At 40.6% G+C, this 21461-nt stretch overlaps 1 protein-coding gene across 1 annotated transcript; it reads right to left on the bottom strand.

Moving 5' to 3' along the window:
- Positions 1-995: 995 nt before the first annotated feature.
- On the bottom strand, positions 996-21087 carry LOC133981209 (enhancer of mRNA-decapping protein 3-like). The gene is made up of 7 exons (XM_062420015.1): positions 21028-21087; positions 19980-20159; positions 19087-19283; positions 12570-12932; positions 5860-6013; positions 4360-4577; positions 996-3971 (listed from the first exon to the last, which is right to left on the bottom strand). Exons 2-7 carry the CDS (start codon positions 20141-20143, stop codon positions 3637-3639), a joined length of 1431 nt encoding a protein of 476 aa, XP_062275999.1. The 5' UTR covers positions 20144-20159; positions 21028-21087; the 3' UTR covers positions 996-3636.
- Positions 21088-21461: the final 374 nt, after the last annotated feature.

Here is a 21461-nt window from a genome sequence, read left to right as displayed (position 1 = left end):
AACGTTTACACACGCTTTTAAGTAGCGTGCAGGATATGTATGTATGATTCTGCCAAATATTTAAGTTGTAGTTTACATCCATGTCTGTCCAGACTCATAATATTTAGAGTGAAAACTTAGTAGGAATTTCATAAAATCGCCACAGTTTCAAGGTAGGCTCCCAAGATTACTGTCACCAATTCAGTATCTGAACAAATGTGAAGTATGGTCACAATCTGCCTTTCTGCTCCCGAGTTATGGCGTTGAATAATGGCCAGAAAAGTGTTTTTTGGGTTTTTTTAGAACATGATGATGACACAGTAAAGTTGACCATTGACCTTTCAGATAAAACATGTCGTCATTTTATCATTTTATCATTTTATCCTAGGAGACATTTATGTCAACCTTTTCCATAAGTAGTGTATGAGATGTTTTCTGAGGTCACAGTGACCTTGATCTTTTTATCCACAAATTCTAATCAGCTCATACTTGAGTCCAAGTGGATGTTTATGCCAAATTTAAAGAAGTTCCCTTAAGACATTACTGAGATCCTGCATTCATAAGAGAGTGGGATGGACAGAGAACCCAAAAACATAATGTCTCCAGCCACAGCTGTCACTGGCACATAGGCATAACAAACATTTTTAACATTGGGCCCTTAGTGATGGAAGAAGTTATATGGGGAAGAAGTCACAGTAAAAGCAAGTAAAAGAAGCAATACTTGAATTGGAGTACTTAAAAAAAAAGTAGTTCAGTATTGAATGTAACTTAATTGTAACAATGTGAATATTGCAGATGGAGATTTAGCTAATTTCACTCCTTTTACATACTGTTGGGTATCTTAATTACCTCTTTCACACACTCCTTGGTATTTTATACTCAAGTTAAGTACAATTACCTAAAAACTGTACTTGTATACAGTACTTGAGTAAATGTATTTGGTTACTTTACTTTGTTGTATTTTCTTAAAATCACATTCTTTCGAGGACATAGATATTATGCAGTTTACACACAGCGTTTGCATATTATTTTTTATTTGGATATAAAAGAAGCACCCACTGTCACCGACTGCATCTGTATTTTGTCCAGATGCAAGGATCCAGTCCAAATGTGTAACAACCATGCAAAACATGATTTTAAAAACGGTGTTTTCCATAGACTAGCTTGAACAGGTTTGCAAAAGGTACTCAGCAATAACCAAAATGCATTAACAAAACTGTATGTACAACATATTTTCCAGCTTATGTCTACCTGCTTCCCAGCATTAATTACACTTCTGAAAACTTAGAGATACAAACCTATCAACAGTACAACTAACATATTTTGTGTTGCAGTATTTTCCTTTTTTTCAAAGCTTAACCTCAACATGTGACATCTATCAATGTCAACTTTAAGAGGCATTTTTTATGTGTTAATAAATCATAACTGAAATTTTATTACAGTCTTGATCATATTTTTAGTGTTTCATAGTCAAATAGTAGTTCTGAGAGCAGTCTGTGAAACATGCTACAGTATCCTGAATTGCACTGTTTTTTCCCCCTGAGCTGAGGCTCTCAGGCAAATGTAAAATACTTAATTTACATAAAAATTGTGATTTGTGATTTTGAACTACAATAACCTATTCTCCCCCCTCTACCAGATTTGCACCTGGCATTGGGTAGTTTCTGGGTTGCGAAACTAAGTAAATAAAGATGTTCAATTCTCAGATTTGTATCAATCCAACAACTCTCATTCTTCTTATTATGCGCCACTGTCATTGTTTCAACTTAAACTGATCACCACTACATCACACACAGCTAAGCAGTCTAAACAGAAATATGTTTACTGCTGTTGAGCTCAAAGTAACAGTTAAAGTGAGAGGTTAAAGCTTATCAATGCTGTTATTTGAAACCTGTGACTACATTTGTATGACTCTCAGGTTGTTAACTTTAACGGAGACCTATTATGGTCTTTTCCAGCTCAATATTTTTATTTATTGGCCAGCTTTCCAGGCAGGTGTATCAGAGTCATGTTGAGTTACCACTGATGCAAACCCAACATTTCCTGTTTTACTGCTTCATATTAAAAGCGTTTAATGACTAAATAATAGAAGAGCTTTATTGTGAAGAATTTACAACTTAAACATGTTTCTCACTGAATTAGCTGCGGTTTGTTAGTGGCGCTAAAAAACGGGTGCCAATAATATATTGACATTTTTGGAGCTATTGGTTCAGTGGATCAGTTAGAAGTAATGCAGGGAGGACTAGTACAAGCAGAAACAGCCACATATATAATGACTTTTGATGAAGAGCTGCAGACAACCAGCACACCTCCAACAGTTAAACAACTTATTTTACTTTGCCCTGCTGTGTAATGGAAAAACACCCACAGCATGCCAGCTCGACTCAAGTCATGGCTCAGCGTGACTACCCCAAAAACAATGGAAAACACCACAATGTTAGCACAGTACAGTGAACTTGATGACCATATAAAGAAATCCCTCTCAAGGCCGAACACATCAGCTCGAGCTGAAAGTAGAAAAAAACATTTGGAAACCGAGCATTTAGAGCAGTCTGAAGCCGGTGCTTTTTGCTCACTGGCAACTTCTAACATGAACATCTAACATTCTAACATTATATATATGACAAAAAATTAGGAAAAATATAATAATAGGCCCCCTTTTAAATATTTCCTGCAGTCAGAGAAGAAGTTCATGACACAAGAATTTAAGAGCTCTTAAAAAACCTCACCTGCATAATTTCAAAGTTGACCTTTTGCTGATCTGAGGTTTTCTCTTGAGATCTCTATGCTGACCAAAAGAAACAAAGGTGGCTATTTCTCTGAAAGTGGCTAAACCTGATGTGTAAAAATAGAGAGGATTAAACAATTAAGTTTTGCATCACCTAATTTGCTGTAATCCCTTGAGATTAACCTGGTCCCAGATGTTTTTTGGTCCTCAGAATGTGTGCTTCAAATTCCTGCAGACATACAGAAATACCTAAGAACGAATTTTTACGTGTGTATGCTAGCAGTTCTCATTTTCAGTGTCAGTGGTTGTCAATGCAAGAAAAAGGAGTGCAATCAGGTGTAAATGCAAGTGTTTACATTTTAAACCACATTTTTCCTGAGATGTGTGAAAATATATATATATATATATATATAAAATAAATACAAATATAGATTCTTTGAAATTTCACTGTATCACTGTGACATGCTACAACCTTGATTACACAAAACCCATTCAGGTAAGTAAAAAAACTGCAATAAATTGAAAAGACAGTGGACGTGGATGTCAACTGAGCTGTGGGTTTGGGTGAGCAGACATCACTAGTCTGAGCTGCACGCCGGGTCATGGGGTCAGGACCAGAATCCACATGCAATCTACAGGAGGAAACAGGAACTGTGTCTCTGGTGCTGGTCACGGGGTCAGAGGTCACAGATAGACTCACAATGGTCAGCATTTTGTAAACATATTCACATGGTCATGGAGCCCTTATCAAAACACACCAAAGAACAGGAAACCTTCCCATCAGGAAAACAAGAAGTGTTGCACGCAACGTGCAGCAACCCATGGGACTTTCCAGGAGCTAAGAAGAAAGACCACCTGCTCAGTGTTTTAGACCATGCCCGTGCGTACACACTTTGTAACATTATTTTGGTCATATAGTTGGTACTCTGTTATGCTGGGTGCAGAGGGATGACAAATTTACATCCAAAGGGTGACAGGTAGCGGATTCCAACTTCCTGGAAAACCATTTTAGGGATGCCAATGTCACAGAGGTAGACCTTGCTCTCTCTTTCGGCTAAAGGTAGTGGAAGGCCCAAAGAGAGGGTCCACTTCGCCTCGACAGTCTGAGGCTGCTCACTGACCGGAGGATCAATGGTGAGGACCGGAGCACGGTTTTGGTTGGCCCAGTCAGCTGCTGATTGGTACCAGGACTGTTCCCTCAGTAGTGGGTTCTCGTGGCAATCCAGGCAGTTGATAACTAGATCGACGGGGCTTGCAGGCAGGTCTAGAACAGAAGTGAAAAAGGAAAAAGCATACAATTGGTGTATGCAGTGTTTCAAAGTTATCTAAAAAAAAATGTGTGTAATATATATAGACAGAAATCTGAAATCACTTCATTTAAAAAAAAAAATCTACTGGCTTCCAAAATATCAGTCAGAAGTATTTAATATGTGGCCGCTCCACTAGAGGGCGACATTTGTCTACACTGGTCTGTTCAAACATGAGCCGATCCTTTCACAGATACTCAGTCTCAGAGTCATGTTAATATGTATCACTATCAGTTTGAGCACATATCAGCTGACACACATAGCTTGGTCCTTTCTATCAGTGTCACATAATTTAGTATAGGCAGGGATTTTAACATCTAAATATTCTCTATTGGTGTGTTCTACCTTTGATGCTGGCCACTTGCTTGACACTCGTCTTGCTGTAGAGGTTGACCTCCGTGGTGACCGACTCCTGCATCTTGACAAAGTTTGGCAGGAACAGGATGACCTCCACTTCATGGTTGGCCAAGTGTCTACCACAGCTGATGCCCTGGGCACCCTGGATGTGAGGGCCACACAGAAGGACCACAGTGGGCCTCTGGTGAACATTTTTGGGGGTGAGCCTGGGGACAATGAAGAAAACCACAGTATCTATGTAATCAAACAAACTCCACTATGACATAAGTAGACTGACTACCTAAATTTCTAACAAAACCCTGAACCAAGACCTTTGCACCCTGTCAGTATAAGGCATGCACAGTGTAGCTCAGTTTGTAGAAGCAGGTGCACCAATCTTAAGGTTGGTGGTTTAATTCCTGGCTCCTCACATGTTGATGTGTCTTTGAGTAAGACACTAAGCTCCACATTTGCACACCATCCCCATTCAAAACTGACAGAAAGAAGTTGATTATATTTCAGTAATTTAAATCATTTGGTTTAATCAGACAGTGTAGGAAGATAAGATGTGTGTCATTGTTGTAACAAAAAGCTAACTCTATCCAGTAGTAAAAATTGATCAGAGAACTGAATTTGCAGTTTCAACTTGGCACCCATCGTCAAATTGTGCCACTGTTTTTTTAAAAAGTTATTCAAAAATAATAATAATACAAAAATAAAATACATAAAATAAAATAAAATAAAATTTAAATGTATAAATAAATTATACATTTAAATTATATATTAACTGGTTTGAGTAGCTACACATTCTAAATATAAAGTGAATGACAGACTGTCTGTTGGCTATTAGTGAAACAGTGAACACCATTGTAGTATCTGTGAACCTGGTATTACAATACAAGATTAAACTAGATCTGAGGTTTAAAAGGAGCTCCAGTGTAAATGTCAGGCAAGCAACAATCCTCCACATTAATAAAAGCATCAGAGACAACAAACCGGTTTGTTATATGAGCTACTGTGCTGTGGTTCTTTGATCTTAAATGAGAGTACACCTGTCATAAAGGTGCAGATAAACAATACTAACCTGGGATGCCTCCAGTATATTTTATGTATTAGGATGTTTGAAACCTTGCTGTGTGACAGTTCACTGCAGTGCAAGAAAATAAGCCCTGTGGGGGGTCAAGGTTAACACTGTCTTATTCATAAAGAACCACAGTAGTAAAGATGATCACCATGGAAACTGGGGAAACATGACATGACTAAAGAAAGTTGGACAGACCAGCTCAAATAATTGTCTAAGTAATCAGAAAGGTATGTTTGGCATTGTCTTGTCCATTCAATATGGATATTATACAAATGACAGATGCTTTATCTGCACTGTACAGTAAGTACATCAGATGAATAGTAATACACCCAAGAAAATGAAGGAGTTCATTCTTTGGCAGACTACCCACTGACAGGTCCTCCTGTCTGCTCAACTATACCAGAGCCCAGAGTAGTATTCCTCACCTGTTTGGTCCGCCCAGCAGAGTGAGAGTCATCTGACTGGCGCAAACACCTATCGTCTCCAGCCTGCGCTCAAGAGACAGGCCCCAGCGCTCCGCAGCTGCCAGCAGACGCTTATAAAGCTCATATGGCACGCTTGGAACCACCAGGCCTGAGTCTGCAGACAGAAAACATGAGGTGGACAGCGGAGAGGGGGGAAGAAAGAAAGAAAGGAAAAAAGGAAATGTTAATTCTGTTCTATAGTTTGTCATTTCTTTGACAGAAAATATAGCATGTGTAAATTGCAGTGACACTGGTAGGAAATCTAACCCTGAAACAATTATATAAGTACTCTTGTATTCTTGGTTTGATGATCTGACAAGTTCCAGGAAACCAACACAAAAGGATCATGTTTCCAAATTAGACCTGAATTGTAATATATCTTCATGAGTATGATGTCATTTTGCAATTTATCTTCATCAGTGCACCTTGAAAAACAACAGCTGGAGTAGAAGTCAAGCACAATAACCTGACCTCTTAGATAAGGACAAACGGTGGTCTTACAGATAAAGGGGGGTGGTAGTTAGTTACGTGTAAGCAACACAAATCCTCATGCGAGAAACCCATTCCCCAGGGAAAAGCCCTTCCTCCTCCTCATGACCTGATCTTGTTTCTATCACGGAAGATTCTCCATTTCCTCTCCTGTTTGTCACCGCTGTCTGCGGCAACAAAGGGAAGATTGGCAGCCTTTACAAAACATGACAAACACGAGGCTGCCAAAGTAAGACGCTTGTTCCCTGCAGGCCCTGGGTTCACACGCACCGTCACATAGCTTCTGACCAAACCCCAACCCTTAGCTTTGCGACGGGGTTCTACTGGGCTGGACCCCCCACATTGGCTGCTGTCTCAGTCAAAACATACAGCAGGCTAGCGTGACAAAAAAGGGGACAAACATCATATGCATATGAACACCTGCACCTGTATGCCAACCGTTGTGGTGAAAGATTGAGGAGGACAAAAACATGGGGGATACATGGTGGTGACCGCGCTCTGAACAGTGGATTCAGCTCCAAACAAAGTCATTCATAGACTACATTTTTAATGAAGATGTATCACCTTACCTGTTCTCAGCTGACTTGGGAATTGTATAAAACTGTTTAAAGGACCGCATGACTTTCTTCAAACCTAACCCAAGGAGTTTAAGGCCATATGTAGTAAGGATGGATTCAAACTGAAAAGGTGGGGGTCGTCTTATATTCTAGCACTAGACAGTTATATACAAAAGATCAGACATCTGCTTTGAATGGAGTGTGTACTGGTGTAACATAGGCTCCCCCAGAGAGTGTTGTAGTCCGTTTATAGTTTTGTAGTTGGTGAGCACTAAAAGTGTTTAATTTGCTCAGATTAACCTACAGGAGTTTAAAGCTCCTGTAATGGGTTTTTCTGCCACAGAGGAAATAAATTAAAGACGAGTGAAAAACGGACCTTTTAACTGTCAAGCAGCCAAGAAATACAGCCGTCACAGATAATGAGGGGCTGAAAAGACGATGCTGCAAAACAAAGATGCAGACGAACTGTCAGAGGAGATGATTTTGACTGCTTCCAAGAGCCCGAGAGGAGACGATGTGCGTGTGTGACTGACAGACAAGCTATACAAATGTGGGTTTTATGTTCTACATTAATGGACGTATTTCACTTTTATGAGAGAAAAAACTTCAGGCGTGAGGACTCTTTCTCCTTAGAGTGATAATATATCAAGGAAAGTTTCCCAACAGGACGGTTTTCTGTTGTTTTTTATCTTGTGTGTTTTATCTACAAAAAATCTTTTTCCAAAAACTGGTGTTGGAAAGAAGGAAGGTTGTCTTTTAATCAGGGTCGTCTTATATCCGGGCCAATACAGAACACTGCCAATGAAGCTAATTCACCCCAGACTACAGCAATTCAACCTGTCCTTGCCAGACAGATAAACAATACATACCCCACTTGACACCACCTACAACATTGAGTAAACCCCCTTTTCTTGCTCTAGCACAAATAGCCAGATAAGACTTATTTATACCAAGAAAGTGGCAGCTTTTGGGTCAGAGAGGAAGGCTCATGAGCGCTTTGCTGTATATCCTCGCCCCAGCTGCCAAAACAGGGAGGGATGAAACTATCTTCCCTCTCTGTCCTCAAATACCCCCGAGCAGAACACTTGACCCATTACTGGAAAAAAAGTGATGAGAAACTACTTCCATGTAGTAAAGTATTGGGGCAAAGTGACCTTGGATAACAATGGATGGAGAACAACTGCATAATGTAGACCCTACTTTTGCCTGTGCTATTCTAGTCCACCGAGGTCAGGGTTATCATTTCATTGTAGTAAGCAGAACATCAGGGACTACTTCTTAAAATTAAGCAGATGTTTTTTTACTTGTGAAAGCAGAGGGTAGATCAGATATCAGGTCAGGCAAGTCCATTGACACACATTTTTAATAACTTACTTTCCACTTGTGAAGGTAGGTTCTTTCACAAAATTCATCTCCACTTTTAGTAGTCATCTTTTTTTATTGAGGAAAACACTTAAATCCCTTTGTTTTTATGTGTTCTGTCATGTCAAGTCACCTCACCTTGTCATAACTGTTCTCTTCTGATTTTTTTTTTTTTGAATTATTGCATTACATAACAACAATTCAGCCTTTTATCACTGTACAAACTAAAGTGTGTGGAAACCTTTAAAGAGCCCGTGCTAATCCCTCGCTGTCTATTGCCTGTGGCACATTAGAAGGGTAATGAAAGTCAAGCTAGGGGAACAGCGCGGCTCAGGATCCCTTTGATAAATAAAGCTGCTGGGAGCCAGTTAAGTCCTTAATGGCCTCCTACAGATCTCTGGCCTGGTAGCTGAGAACTTGGTGGCCTTATGGGAGCGCACAAATTCACGGTGACACACGCATGCACGCACTCACGCACTGACACCTCAAAATACAACAACACGCTCACAACAAGCTGATGTACAAAACACACATACACCCACAGCTTTTCATCCAGGCGTGCGACACGAACAGCGTGACACAAACGTGCAACCACGCAACCTACACACACGCATACACAACACACACACCCTAGTACACAAGATAATTACATATAAACACAGAGGCTGATGCCGTGCCTGACTAAAATTCTTGCTTATCTTTAGGTTGGCCCTGCTCCCCTCCCACCATTCTTTTATTGATACCGCACAAAGACTGGTAATATGTTTCAGTGGGCAACAGAAATCTGGAGCATGCCAATCCTCATGTGAGCGATAAGCACAAGAAAGTCAACTGCCTTTTGTCATGCAAACCGCTGCCTTGAGTGCCAAAGCTCAGAGGAAGTGGGTGTTGCGCTGGTATGCTCTAATTGCTTTTCAACCATCCCACCAGGTGAGCTTCTTAATCACAGTACTCGCTGAAGTTGCCGCTACCCAAACTAAACCCCCCCATAAACACACACGCACGCACAAACACACCCACTCTCGACATGGTGCAAAAACAAACTCAACAGTCAACTAGCTAAACCGGGTAGCAGTGAGTATGCAGCATGCACTAAAATAAACTGAGGTGGAAGCAATCCTTCAAGCATGACAAGGGAACCGACAGGACTGAAAGCAATACAAGCTGGCTGGATGCGGGCCATGTGTGACTAAGGCTTGTGCTGAGATGGGGAGGGTTAGACAAGGCTGCTCCATTCATCTCCGCTGAATATCTGAACTCTGCTGAACTGCACCCTGAGCAGGTAGCGAGATGGGGGAGCGGGGGTCACTGGGGCACGGCAAAGAAAATTAATGCATTAATCTCTCAGAATTATTTTTTTTGGGGGGGGGGGGGGGGGTTTTAATGGTGACATTAACAGCCCACTGCTGATGCTTTCTGTGCAATTTTTTTTCACAATTACTCATCAACTACAACATGTAACTTATTATATCTGACTTCCTGTTGATGAAGTTTTTTTTTTTTTTTGCAATTTGTCCGATCTGCCATAGTGAACATGTCAACTACTAAAATTTTGAGTATTCTAAAACAGCTATGATTAATGCAACTGGAAACTTTAATGGCAAACTCTTGAAAACTATAAAGTGACACACACTGGTACATACAGTGAGATCAAAAACTGTTGACTGTGAAGAAACCAAAAAATCCTGCACATTGTTCATCACTTACACTAAATTGTTTTTGCAACTTTTCCATCCCCAGAGCTTCTTCAGATAATATGCATATCATGTAAATTTTAAATATACAATCAAATGGACATAGCAAATCCCTAAGGACTGCAACATTGGGAAAAAAGTGTGCAGATTATTGGTTTATTTCACAGTCAGAGTTTATTATCCAACGACCCAAAACAGGAACCCTTCTCTTTACCTGAAAGCACACAATCACAAGACAAGATCAGGGCACGCACGCATACTCTAGTTAACTCACTATCACATGTCTCTATCAAAAGTCCCTGCAGCATCAGCTCAGTTCCACTGGGTCACTGGGACAGATGGGTTAAAGTTTTTTGGTAACAACAAAAAAAAAAGTGAAGTTTGCATCCTGCCTTCTCCGATGTGAAAAAGCATATTTAAAGAAAGAAAGAAACAAAGAAAAGAAATCTATGAAAAATCAGCTGACAGTAAACTTGGTTGTAATTTGTGTTTTGCGGCCTGGCTTGTTTGCACTGTAGAGGTTTCAGAGCACAGCTGGAGTCAATTGCACCACGGCGAAGCGAGACAATTGCAGAACTGAACGTGCAAACTGTAACCTTTCAATAAACAATGGTCTATAGAAACAGGCCTGTCAAATCCCCATACCAACTCGTTATGGCAACCCCCGACATAAATCCAGGCACTTTGTTTTTCTTTCTCTACCTTTAGCCGTTGTTGATTTATCTATTTACTGGCAGAGATTCCAGGTCAACAGCACTGTGGTTTGTTCCTGCTTGATAGGTGCTGTTTATGTAAGGCTGGTACGGCGGCATGCTAATTACAGAGTGCAGAGGATGGAGATTATGATGACAGCCCTGGGAAGCAGATCTGCCGGTACGGTAAGAAAAAGAGGCTCTGCTTGGCAGCTGTGCCAAGCTCCACTGTGTCACCGCCAATCAGATGACAGTCTGGCCTAAAAAAATCCCCAAAACGCCATCGCTACTACAGCCACCGTGTCACCTGCACAGCCTGAAGTGTACACAGTGGAAATTCGTATCTTTTATCAACCTTGTTCCAGTGGCTTCAGGAAGGAAGGAAGAAACACTGAGCAGGATCACAAACTAAAGAGATGAAAAGATTTTGAGTAAAAAGAACCAACATAATTTTACACAGAACGTATTGATTTCAAATTTGATTATAATTCGTCATGATAAGTTCTGTGTTTTGAATCTGGACTTGTTTATTGAATTCAATTCCCAAAATCAACCCCGCCAGCTACTCTTTCTTGAGATTTAAAAAAAAAAAAAAAAAAATACTGGAGCTTGATCTTGCAAGTTATATTTCAACCCCTATACATACTGATACACCCGACCACTCAAACCTTCCTCAAGTTACAAACCACCCGCCCACCCTCCACCTTCTCACGGCTCCAGTTCCTACAGACTGAGACGGTACAAAGACCGAGGCATTTCTCTCACACCTTGAACTCCGGGGCCTGTGCTAGCGTGCCATTTACTTATCTTGTGTCTGTATTAACCAGTTATGTAACAATCGGGTTCCTAGAGTGAGCTGAAGTGTGAGAAAGGATAGGCTCATCATTGCAGTGGGGTGGGTGTGTGTTGGTGGGGTGGGGGCGTCCAAAAGTCAGCCGCATGCTAAACAGTAACCAGGAGCGTATGATTCCAGTCGGCATGGCCCAGGGTGACCTCTCTCTGGCCAATGGGGTAAAGAGGCCTTTTGTTCACTGTGAGCGAGCCCCTCTTTATAGTGTTGTTTTTCTCTTTGTGCTCAGTAGAAAGAGACACTCCAGCACATTCCTGCCAGTGCCAAGAGCTTCTGTAGTGATCAGTATCAAGTGTTTAAAAAAAGGTTTAAATGCTTCCAATTTTGGCAGGAGCGCAACTATGACATTTTAGAAGTGTCTGTTGAGAACTTATTTGTCGGTATCACTGAGTAAAAACAGTGTTATTACATAAACAGATGGTAATCCTGGTCAAAGTTGACACACTAAAAAAAAAAAGACTGGTTCCAAAACAAACATTGTGCTCACACAGTCGACATGTTAACTGATAAAATGTCCCAAAAGGGAGATTTCCTTTTATCTAAAGTTGTTTCCCAGTACAAGAGAGACTATTTTAACCATCTCATGTGAAGTTAAATTAGGGTGAGTGTGTGCAATCACTTTTCTTGGAAGGCATGGGCAAGGGTACAAGGTGTGTGTGTTACTACTGTTGACAAAGTTGGTCCATAAGATCCTCAAGAAGGCTCAAAGTCTCACCATGAGTCAGTTTTTGGCTGCTAAATAAACATGTGATGTAAAACTATGCACAGTCTAATTGACAGACACTTTGTTTTACACATGTTACTGTTGTGATTTTTTAGATATTTGTCCTGGTGCCAATAATAACAAGTTGCATTGTTTCTTTTTATTAGGAATACATTTGATATAGTTTGATTGATTGATTTGATAAATCATTGCTCAACCAAACAACATAAACATCTTCCTGCTTCTGAAATGTGAGGACTTGCTGTGCTGTGATTTTCTTGTGATGTCTTAACATATGTGTGTGTACATGCATGTTGTTCTCACCAGTACAGTAATCTTTGCCCCCGTGCTGAGGCACTGTAATCTGCCGGTATATGACAGGCTTGACCTCCAGAATATTCTCATCATGGCGGTAGGACACAGGCTTCTGTTCGGCCTGCGTGCTGTGATGCTGCGGCCTGCTGCTGTGGCTGCTGGTCCCATCAATCTTGGAGAAGACGGCGGCTTTGTCGAACAGAGCCAGGTTTCCCTCGAAGTCAAAGTCGGTGTCCAGGTCCTCATCAGTCCCGTCTCCAAAGCACTCGTCATCTTTTGGTCTCATCGGCCCTCCGGTGCTCCCATTCCTCACGCAGTTTTTCCTCGATGTGGCCTGTGCCGCCCCCCGGCTGTTAGATGGCGCTGTAGGGGCTGGAAGGACATGCTCAAATTAATTCATTTATATCTGTATTTTTAAATAACATTTTGCTAATAGTTCATGGAAGGAACAGAGATGTCAAAACAACAAAAAAAACATCTCTCTTACATGCAATCACAGAATCATGAATTCAGTTGAATCCACATTAACAAGTGATTCATAACCCAAATTCAAACCAATGGTAGTGAAGATTATTCTACAGCTTTTAGATGAATGGAGAGGTTGAAATATTTGGTGCCCGAAAATATCTGTAGTGCACCACATTTACCCTTTGCCATTTTATTGAGTGTCCGAATGCTGAGTGTGTGTAAATATTTCCACTATGTAGAGCCCTCAAAAACGTGGAGCATTATATTGTGGGATTGTTAGCAGGAAGTAGAAAGTAGTGCACATGCCATGGTTACTACTTTCTATTTTCTGCTACAATCCCACAATGCAATGCTCCACATTTTAAAGACGTGAAAACTACTGTTGCGCAATTCTACAGCTGATGGTGATGACAAAATTATGACGACTAGTGCCCAAAATCTTGATTTGCTGCTCACTACTGAGTGAACTATTTAGTGTATTATATAGAGTAATGCATGAGTGCATAAGGGAGTGATTTCGAACCAAAGTAATCATATGGAAATGGTACTTTTAGTTCATGGGAGATCAGGCAGTGAAAACGAGTCCCAATTTTACTAAAAATATAATTCACAAGGAACCATCCCAACTAGAGCATGACAATCGTAGTCTGAATCATCCCTTAAGTACAGTGCAGACAGATGCATATGTAAACACTAAATTCATGACAAACAACTTCAGTATGTGTCACTGGAACAAAATGTTACAAACTGAGAGTCCAAAACAGAGGCGGAGGCTCTGCTCAGGGATTATTACACGGTGGGATTATATTTGCTTTAAACTCAAAGCGTCAAATGCATATCCCATCACTTAGCTGCGCTCAAATCTAAGTCACCTCTGAAAGGATCTATAATCTGATACTATACATCGTAGGGTTGTAAATGGTGTAATCCACACACAATGAGCTGCTGCACTTAGCAGTTTCAAATTCTGACTCGGCGCTCGCTACTCCCCTTTTATCTTGTGCAACTCTTGACTGGCAACCTTCTTATCCTTTCACATTGAGTTACTTTAACCCGCTGAGAACAAAACGCAGCCGACAATAGACGGCAGAATGGCCCACTGAGCCGCACTCAATAAAGTTTACATACATGTAAGCACAAACAAAAAAACAAAATGAACTGAGAACAGAAAAAAAAAGGAAAACTGGAAAAACTTGCCCTTCAACCCTAACCATCCTGAGCTCTCACGCTAACCAGGAGACAGAGAGGCACAGTCGCACGCTACTGTCACTGTGACAGCTAAGGTACTTTGGACTCTCACGCAAGAACATTGGGAGGCTCAGTCATAGTGTGTTGATACAACGCCACTAATCGCTACCACTAATTTCAGAGCTGAGCCGATATCACGATATGGCCTTATGAGCCCTGCAGGTGTCAGAGGGGAGTCATTTTGGACTTTTCTTTTTTGCAGACATCAGCATATGATGATATTTGATCATTTCAAAGTGAGACTATCGGGGGCGGGGGGGGGGGGTAGTTGGGTTGGTGTATTCACCTGTGTGAGCGAGGGAAGGGAGAACAAGCTAGCGCCTTTATTGCCACAAGCCAACGATGTCATTATTTACAAGGAAGTGTTCTGTCATGCAATGAATCAAAATAAAAATCTGAACGAACTTGGCAAGGCTCCAAGACAAACAGGCTAATGAACGGCGAAGCAGCAATGTGCACAGACAGACAGACAGTGAACTGCACTGATCTTCAGTATAGACAAACCACGACAAATTAGGTACAAATACACAATGCCATAAATGTTTCAAAGTGATAAATGGGTTACGGTTATAATTGCACCGTTAAATAAATAAATAAATCAATACTTGAATATAAAAAACACCCGACGAGGCATTGAATCAGGAAACTAGACCGGATAATTTGATTTATTCTGTTCCTAACTTGTCATTAAACATTCTCAGATAGTTTTTTGCTGGTTTGAATGACCGAACAAGCTCAGAGAACCTGAACCTGAATCTGTGATGCTTGTCCCTGCCTCAATACCTACAGCTGCTCTGTGTGTGTGTGTGTGTGTGTGTGTGTGTGTGTGTGTGTGTGTGTGTGTGTGTGTGTGTGTGTGTGTGTGTGTGTGTGTGTGTGTGTGTGTGTGTGTGTGTGTGTGTGTGTCTGTGTGTGTGCACTTAAAAATCCCCTTTCTCTACTGACATGCTGTGTGGTTGATGGTGTAGGTTCGTAGTCACGCTTGGCAAACCTTCAGAGTGGAGATCTATGAATGTGAATCCAAAAAATAAATGTATGAATAAATAAATACATGCACAACACAACCCTTTCCAAAACAGCATACTACTTTACTATTTTCTAAAGCAGGGGCACATGGGATAAAACACAAGCAAACACGGAACCGTTTTCATAAGGGCAGAGTCTGCAGCTCCTCTTCCAAAATACCCCCCCCCCCCTTTTTCCTTTTTTTTTAACAGTGATCTGTTTGGATCTAATGGAATTGAGGCCTACACATCATTCAGAAAAAGCAGTCCCTTTCCAAATTCCCATCCTACTCTCCCAGAAAGATCAATGGCAGATATTTCAGAGAACCATTTCTGGAATCCGCGATCTTGTATAAGCAACGGCCCACCCTTGCTTTCCCTTCTTTGTGGCCGGGGGGCTTCTTGGGAGCATGGCATTGCGTGTGAAAGGACCAGCCCTGCCCAAGCCACTCAGCACTTTGGCCCCATGCAATTTGGGCATTAGCTCCCTGGCCACTGGCCTGAGAGCTCGAGATTAAAATAAAAACTCGAAAGGTAAACATTGCCTCCACAATTGATATCGCTTTGGCCTTCCGAGCACACTGGGACAACATGGCTTCCTGTCGGGGAGGGGGGGGCGGGTTTCCTGTGCTGAGCAGGAGGGAGGGAGTGAGAGGACGTGGGGGGGAGAGAGAGAGAGAGGGAGAGAGGACAGGAGGGCACCGAGGCACGAAAGGCAGGCTTTGCATAACCTTCTCTTTAGGAGCAGACACGGGGAGGGAGGGGGAATGTTTATTGATCTTAGTCACACACATATTGTAAAGAGGAACTTTGGTACAAGCCTTTAGCACGCTATGGGAATCTTAGGGGGGAGTCAAAGCAAGACAATGTTTGGTCCCATGCTTGTGCTTCTTACTGGGAACTAGTGACACACAGAGGAGGAACAGAGATTGGGTTAAACATGTGAAGCAAACTGCATGCCTCACTGACACAAAATGAAAAAGTACAGTATGAGCAAACCACTTTTCTTTTTTTTCCCGAATGAAAATGAAAAAAAATGAAAGAAAAAAAAAAAGACAAGAGGTTTCCCATTGTACAAGCTTAAATCTTGCAACACAGGAAAAGAATCAAGGCAGTAGCCATTTTTACAACTACGGCGAAGTCAGTGTCCGTTAGCCAACTCCACTGACCTCTGACTCCTCCATTGTATGGTGATCCTGAGTGTGAAAGTGAACTGACTTTAACTGATTCCGGCAGAGGCCACAGAGCTGTCCAAGCACACTTCCTGCTGACTGGATGTTGACTGCTGGAAATGCTGTTTTTAACCTTTATCTAATCAGGAAGGTTGAGTAACACGTTCTGATTTTTACAGCTACGATTTGGGACAGCAGAATGCAGATGTGCTTCTCAGTCTCAACGTGTGTTGAAATGACTCCCACAGCTAATCACTGCGTGGCCAGGACATGTGACATCTACTGTACTGACAGTTTATCACATTCTATAGTTACGTATATTTAAATTGAGCCTTGTTAGGGTTTGTGAAGGGTTTCATTTCATTTAACAAAGTACAAAACTAAATCTGAAAATGACAGCTAGCATACAGTAAAAGTAAAGTAAAGTAAATCCGTCTTTAACATTTTGAAAGGTTTATAAAATTCCACAAAAAATAAATCTGTAAAGACTAAGGTTGTGTGCTGCTTCCTTGGTCGGCACCAGATGCGACAATGATAACCGTTTTGTTTTTCAGCTGGTTCGGTTTGCGTTCACAACAGCCAAACTCAAACGGACTACAGACTATAAATGTTAAATTATGATGATCTGGAGTTCAAATCAGCAGACTTATGTGGACCATGCATATGAACATCTGGTAAGATTGCAGATATTGAATATTTTTTATAATACATGAGTTTCGCGGAAGACGATCTAGAAGATCTTATCACAGAAGATGGCTGACTCTGATGAGATTCTACCATGACTTGTTTGCATATGCTCAGTGAGATAAACATGCAAAAATCACAAAATTGGCTTGTGAATCCATGTAGCTCCTTGAGTGAGTGAATGAATGCATACATAGACCTTTACTGTAGGCTACATAAATGAAAGAGTCATAAAAAGTTGCTTCCCTTTCATCAAGAATGAATATTAGCCTACATATTATAGATATGAAACATTATAGGCTAAATAATAACATGTAGTGACAATAAATTAATGAATAAATGCATACATGACCCTATACTCTAGGCTACATACATAAAAACTTAACTTACCAGGTTGCTACTCTTTCTTCAGGAATAAATATTAGCGTAGATATTAAAAATAACAACATATTGTAACAATAAATAAGTACTATTTTGAATAATACATATTACAATATTTTGGTGTAAATGGCAAAATCAGCTCATCAAGCAGGCCTATCATCGACTAGATGTTAAGAGAGCATTAACATTTTACCCAATAAATAATTAACCACCGCCACATGTAAGGTTAATGTGATTGGTGCAGTAGGGGTTCACACCAGGAATTAACCGTACCAGAGTTCACTTGCAAATGGACTGAGACCAGTGTATGAGGTGGCAAGAGTCCCGTTGTTTGGTCAGCCTCCGTTCACACCAACTAAACGAACCTAACCAAGGGGCACCAGAGTTTGATTCAACCGGACTAAACAAGGCTGGTGTAAACGCGACCTCAGTCACGTGACGGGACATCTGCTCGACGACACTACAAATGACGTAAAAAAAATGACAAAAGCGTTGAATCAAACCTCTCCTGCACAGTCTTAATAAATATACTGCACACCGTACTATAAACAACAATATCAGCTCACAATGGCGGAATGTTTTGGCTGCAGCTGCTGCGCTCGACCGCATTACATTGTTACGTTTTCCTGTAACTCTGTCTTCCCCTTCTCTTTATTATTTGTTTAGACTAGTCGAACTGTTGGAAACATTAAAGTCAAGATAACCTCACATTACAACAACAACATTAAACTAAACTCCTATCCCTTATATGGATTACACATGCAGTGCGTGGAAATGCATTTAGAACTCTGTAGTCAGCATGATAATCAAATATCTGCCATATAAAATGTTTGTCCCTCACTTGAACTTGATGACTTTTTTTATTTTTTATTGCAGCTTCAAAATCATCAATTTGTGCAATCAATAACAGTGACGCTAAGTGACTTTGCACTTTCCATCTCACAGCAACTTCGTAACATTTCCTTCAGTTGATGAGCAATATCCATTTTCTGTTTCTCAACAGAAGATTACTGCATGGCCTAAAAATACATTCCTGTCATGTAGTGCATCATGACTCTTAACACGTACTGTCCAACAAAAACCTTCTTCTGTAATATGGGAACTGGGAAAAGCAGCCTCACAATGAATAAGCAACAAGGTTTGCGTGATTGCATTGCACAACATTGTCATGCTCTTTTCAAACAGTGAATCTATCAGCACCTGCACTGTTGAGTGTAAAGCTCACAGGCTTCAGTGCAAAGCCTGATTCAGCTTCCTGCTGCTGTTAGAAATAACTTGTATGTGGCGAGAACACTTTATGGAAGTAAATTAACCAATGGTGGCGGGTCAGTTAGCAGTTTGACATGATACTTGCATCTAGATCCAATATGCTTTATCTAAGTTTAATGTTTTTGACATCTGTCCTCATGCTCCTCTTACCTGTCAAAATGACACATCACAAAAACTGTGCCCAGTTAAAGAGCATTCACATAAGCTTAAACAATCTTATCATTATTATTACTATTATTATATTGTTGGGCATTGTGAATCTGTAAATTATGTTGTTTTCCACCCATACTCAGTTCCTACCTCGGCGCAGGATGGTGATTGGAGCAGTGCTGGTATGAGAGCTGCTGCTTGTTACATGAGGATGAGTGCTCCTGTTAGTCTGACTGTGGCGTCCAGTGGGTCCAGAGCTGGCTTCTGTTGAAGCTCCTAGACCAGAACTGGGCTTGTTGACTGCATTCTGGATATCCAAGATCTTCAACTCCTTGATATCCATGGCACTACAAGAACAGCAAATCAAAATCAATCAATATACAGGAAAATGTATTGACCCCCCCCCCCCTCAACTTTTACTCTTTATTTTTATCTCTAGACTTTCTACTTTCTCTCCGCTGTCTTTAGACTTAAGTGGGACAAATTACTAACACTTAAAGGAAAAGGGGTTTCTTCCCACTGGGAATTATATTATCTTACAGGAGTCGTTTATGGAAACAGCATGAACAACTACTCTGGAATGTATTGCGTAACTGTTGAACATGGATCGTAGAAACCAAAATTTCCCCCCAACCAGCCACATCCACAGTTATCTCGACGGAAAGAACCGGGCTGTCTTTGGTAACATTTCTGCTTGCGACTGATTAAATGAACGACATCCCCTTTATATTGTCTACAACTTTGAAACCATTCTTTCTGAGCTTTACCCCTAAAACTGGTCATATCCAGGGAGTACTCAGAGCACTTGTTCATGGATCCTAGGCCTTATTTTCCTGTCACTGAAATATTTTGATAGCAACCATATAATCATATTGGTGGAGGTAATAAATACAAACCTGAAATCAAGAGAAAAATACAAACATTTAATGACTTGTGAAGCCTACAATATTGCCCAAGAGAATTAGGTAAATCTGTGCATTTTGTGATACAGCAAGTAGATGTGCTGGATGAGAAAATACATTAGCATCTTTTTACTTTCTTACCTGAATGTGACCTCTGGAAGAGGACACCTAATCCCATTGTGATAGGGCTCTTTCAGTGAGATGGTTTGGCTGGCCCGATCAACAGATGACACCTCTCCCTGATAGACTCCCAACGTCAGCCCACAGTTTATAGACACAACGCTACCCAACCAGTCTGAAGCCATTCTGCTCACTCCGATCCTACAGTCCAAAACAACATGTATCATGATAAACAACATATATAAAGTGTTACAATTCCAATTCCAGCAGACCTTTTAAAAATGTATACATGATGAGTATTTTATCGCATGATTCAATAAATATAAGGCTCAAAATGTTGAAATTTGGTCATGTTGAGGAAAGTAAACTGTTATAGGAAATAGTCAGAGGGGTTGAGTGGACTTCTTATTTATGACCTCAATGTTTCAAAACCAAACTGCATTGAATGATCTGCTAGTTTATGGTTGCTAGGTCTATGTGCGACATGTTTACCCTGTAGCACCTAATTCAAGACGTTTTGACATGTTAATACTGGTCTGCTCGGTCTACCAAGCAGCTTTCTTTCAGTCAACGATGCTAAAAGAGACGTTACTTCCACCAGTATAAACAAATTATAGCTAGCAATTCAATTACAAGTTTAAAAGTTAATTTAAATAAAGAAGTTAACGGCTGTTTGATGTTTTTCGACACTTTGTGAATAAAAAAACCTGACACCTGAAACCTGTGTTCCTCCATGAATGCAGCTGTGTGGAAAATGAGCTAAACTGATGTTTTGTTGTTTGAACTTCATTGAAGTACCGCTCAATATTAAAAACGTGACGGAAAATACCATTATTTGACATTCCTATAAGGGCAGTACTCCGAGAATTGTAGGGTAAATACATGTATTAGTGGTAAATACAAGAGTAAATCACGACATTGTAGTGGCTAGCTTGTCAGCTAACATTAGCTTCGCTTTAGCAGCCGGTCTGTTTGCTTCTTAGCTACAAGGGCTGTTGTAAAGTTGTGACGCGTGTGAGCTAGTTTGGAAAAGTCAACCTTAGAAGTAGTCAGTAGTCGGTACATTTACCTTGTCGTTAAATATGAAGCAATGTTTCAAAGCAAGCCAAAGCTGCGGCTGTTGTTTGTGCCTTTTTCCGGGTTGTGATATTACGTCACTTCCTTTATCTGCCACGTGGGTTTGTTGTGTTTTTATTTTTTATTTTTTTAACTCTTTGGAGTTTATTTAGGAGCTCAGTGTTGTATTCTGACATGGATCTACTTTTTTGTTAATCAGTTAACACGCCCTTAAATGAGATGACCATTATAGTCATAATCTTGTGTGTGTGTGTGTGTGTGTGTGTTTTGTTTTGGTTTTTTTTTTTTTTGGGGGGGGGGGGGGTATCAGTGGTAAAGATTAGGGTAAGGATCAGGTTTAGACAAATAGTGGTTATGGATAGGGTTAGGGTAAATCTCTAGAAAATGTATGTAAATCTATGTAATATCCCTAAAAGTGACCATGGT

The sequence above is a fragment of the Scomber scombrus genome, chromosome 1 (genome assembly GCF_963691925.1).
Source record: "Scomber scombrus chromosome 1, fScoSco1.1, whole genome shotgun sequence".
Lineage (NCBI taxonomy): Eukaryota > Metazoa > Chordata > Actinopteri > Scombriformes > Scombridae > Scomber > Scomber scombrus.
Note: the sequence above shows the minus strand (reverse complement) of the source record. Positions and strands in the feature narration are given on the sequence as shown.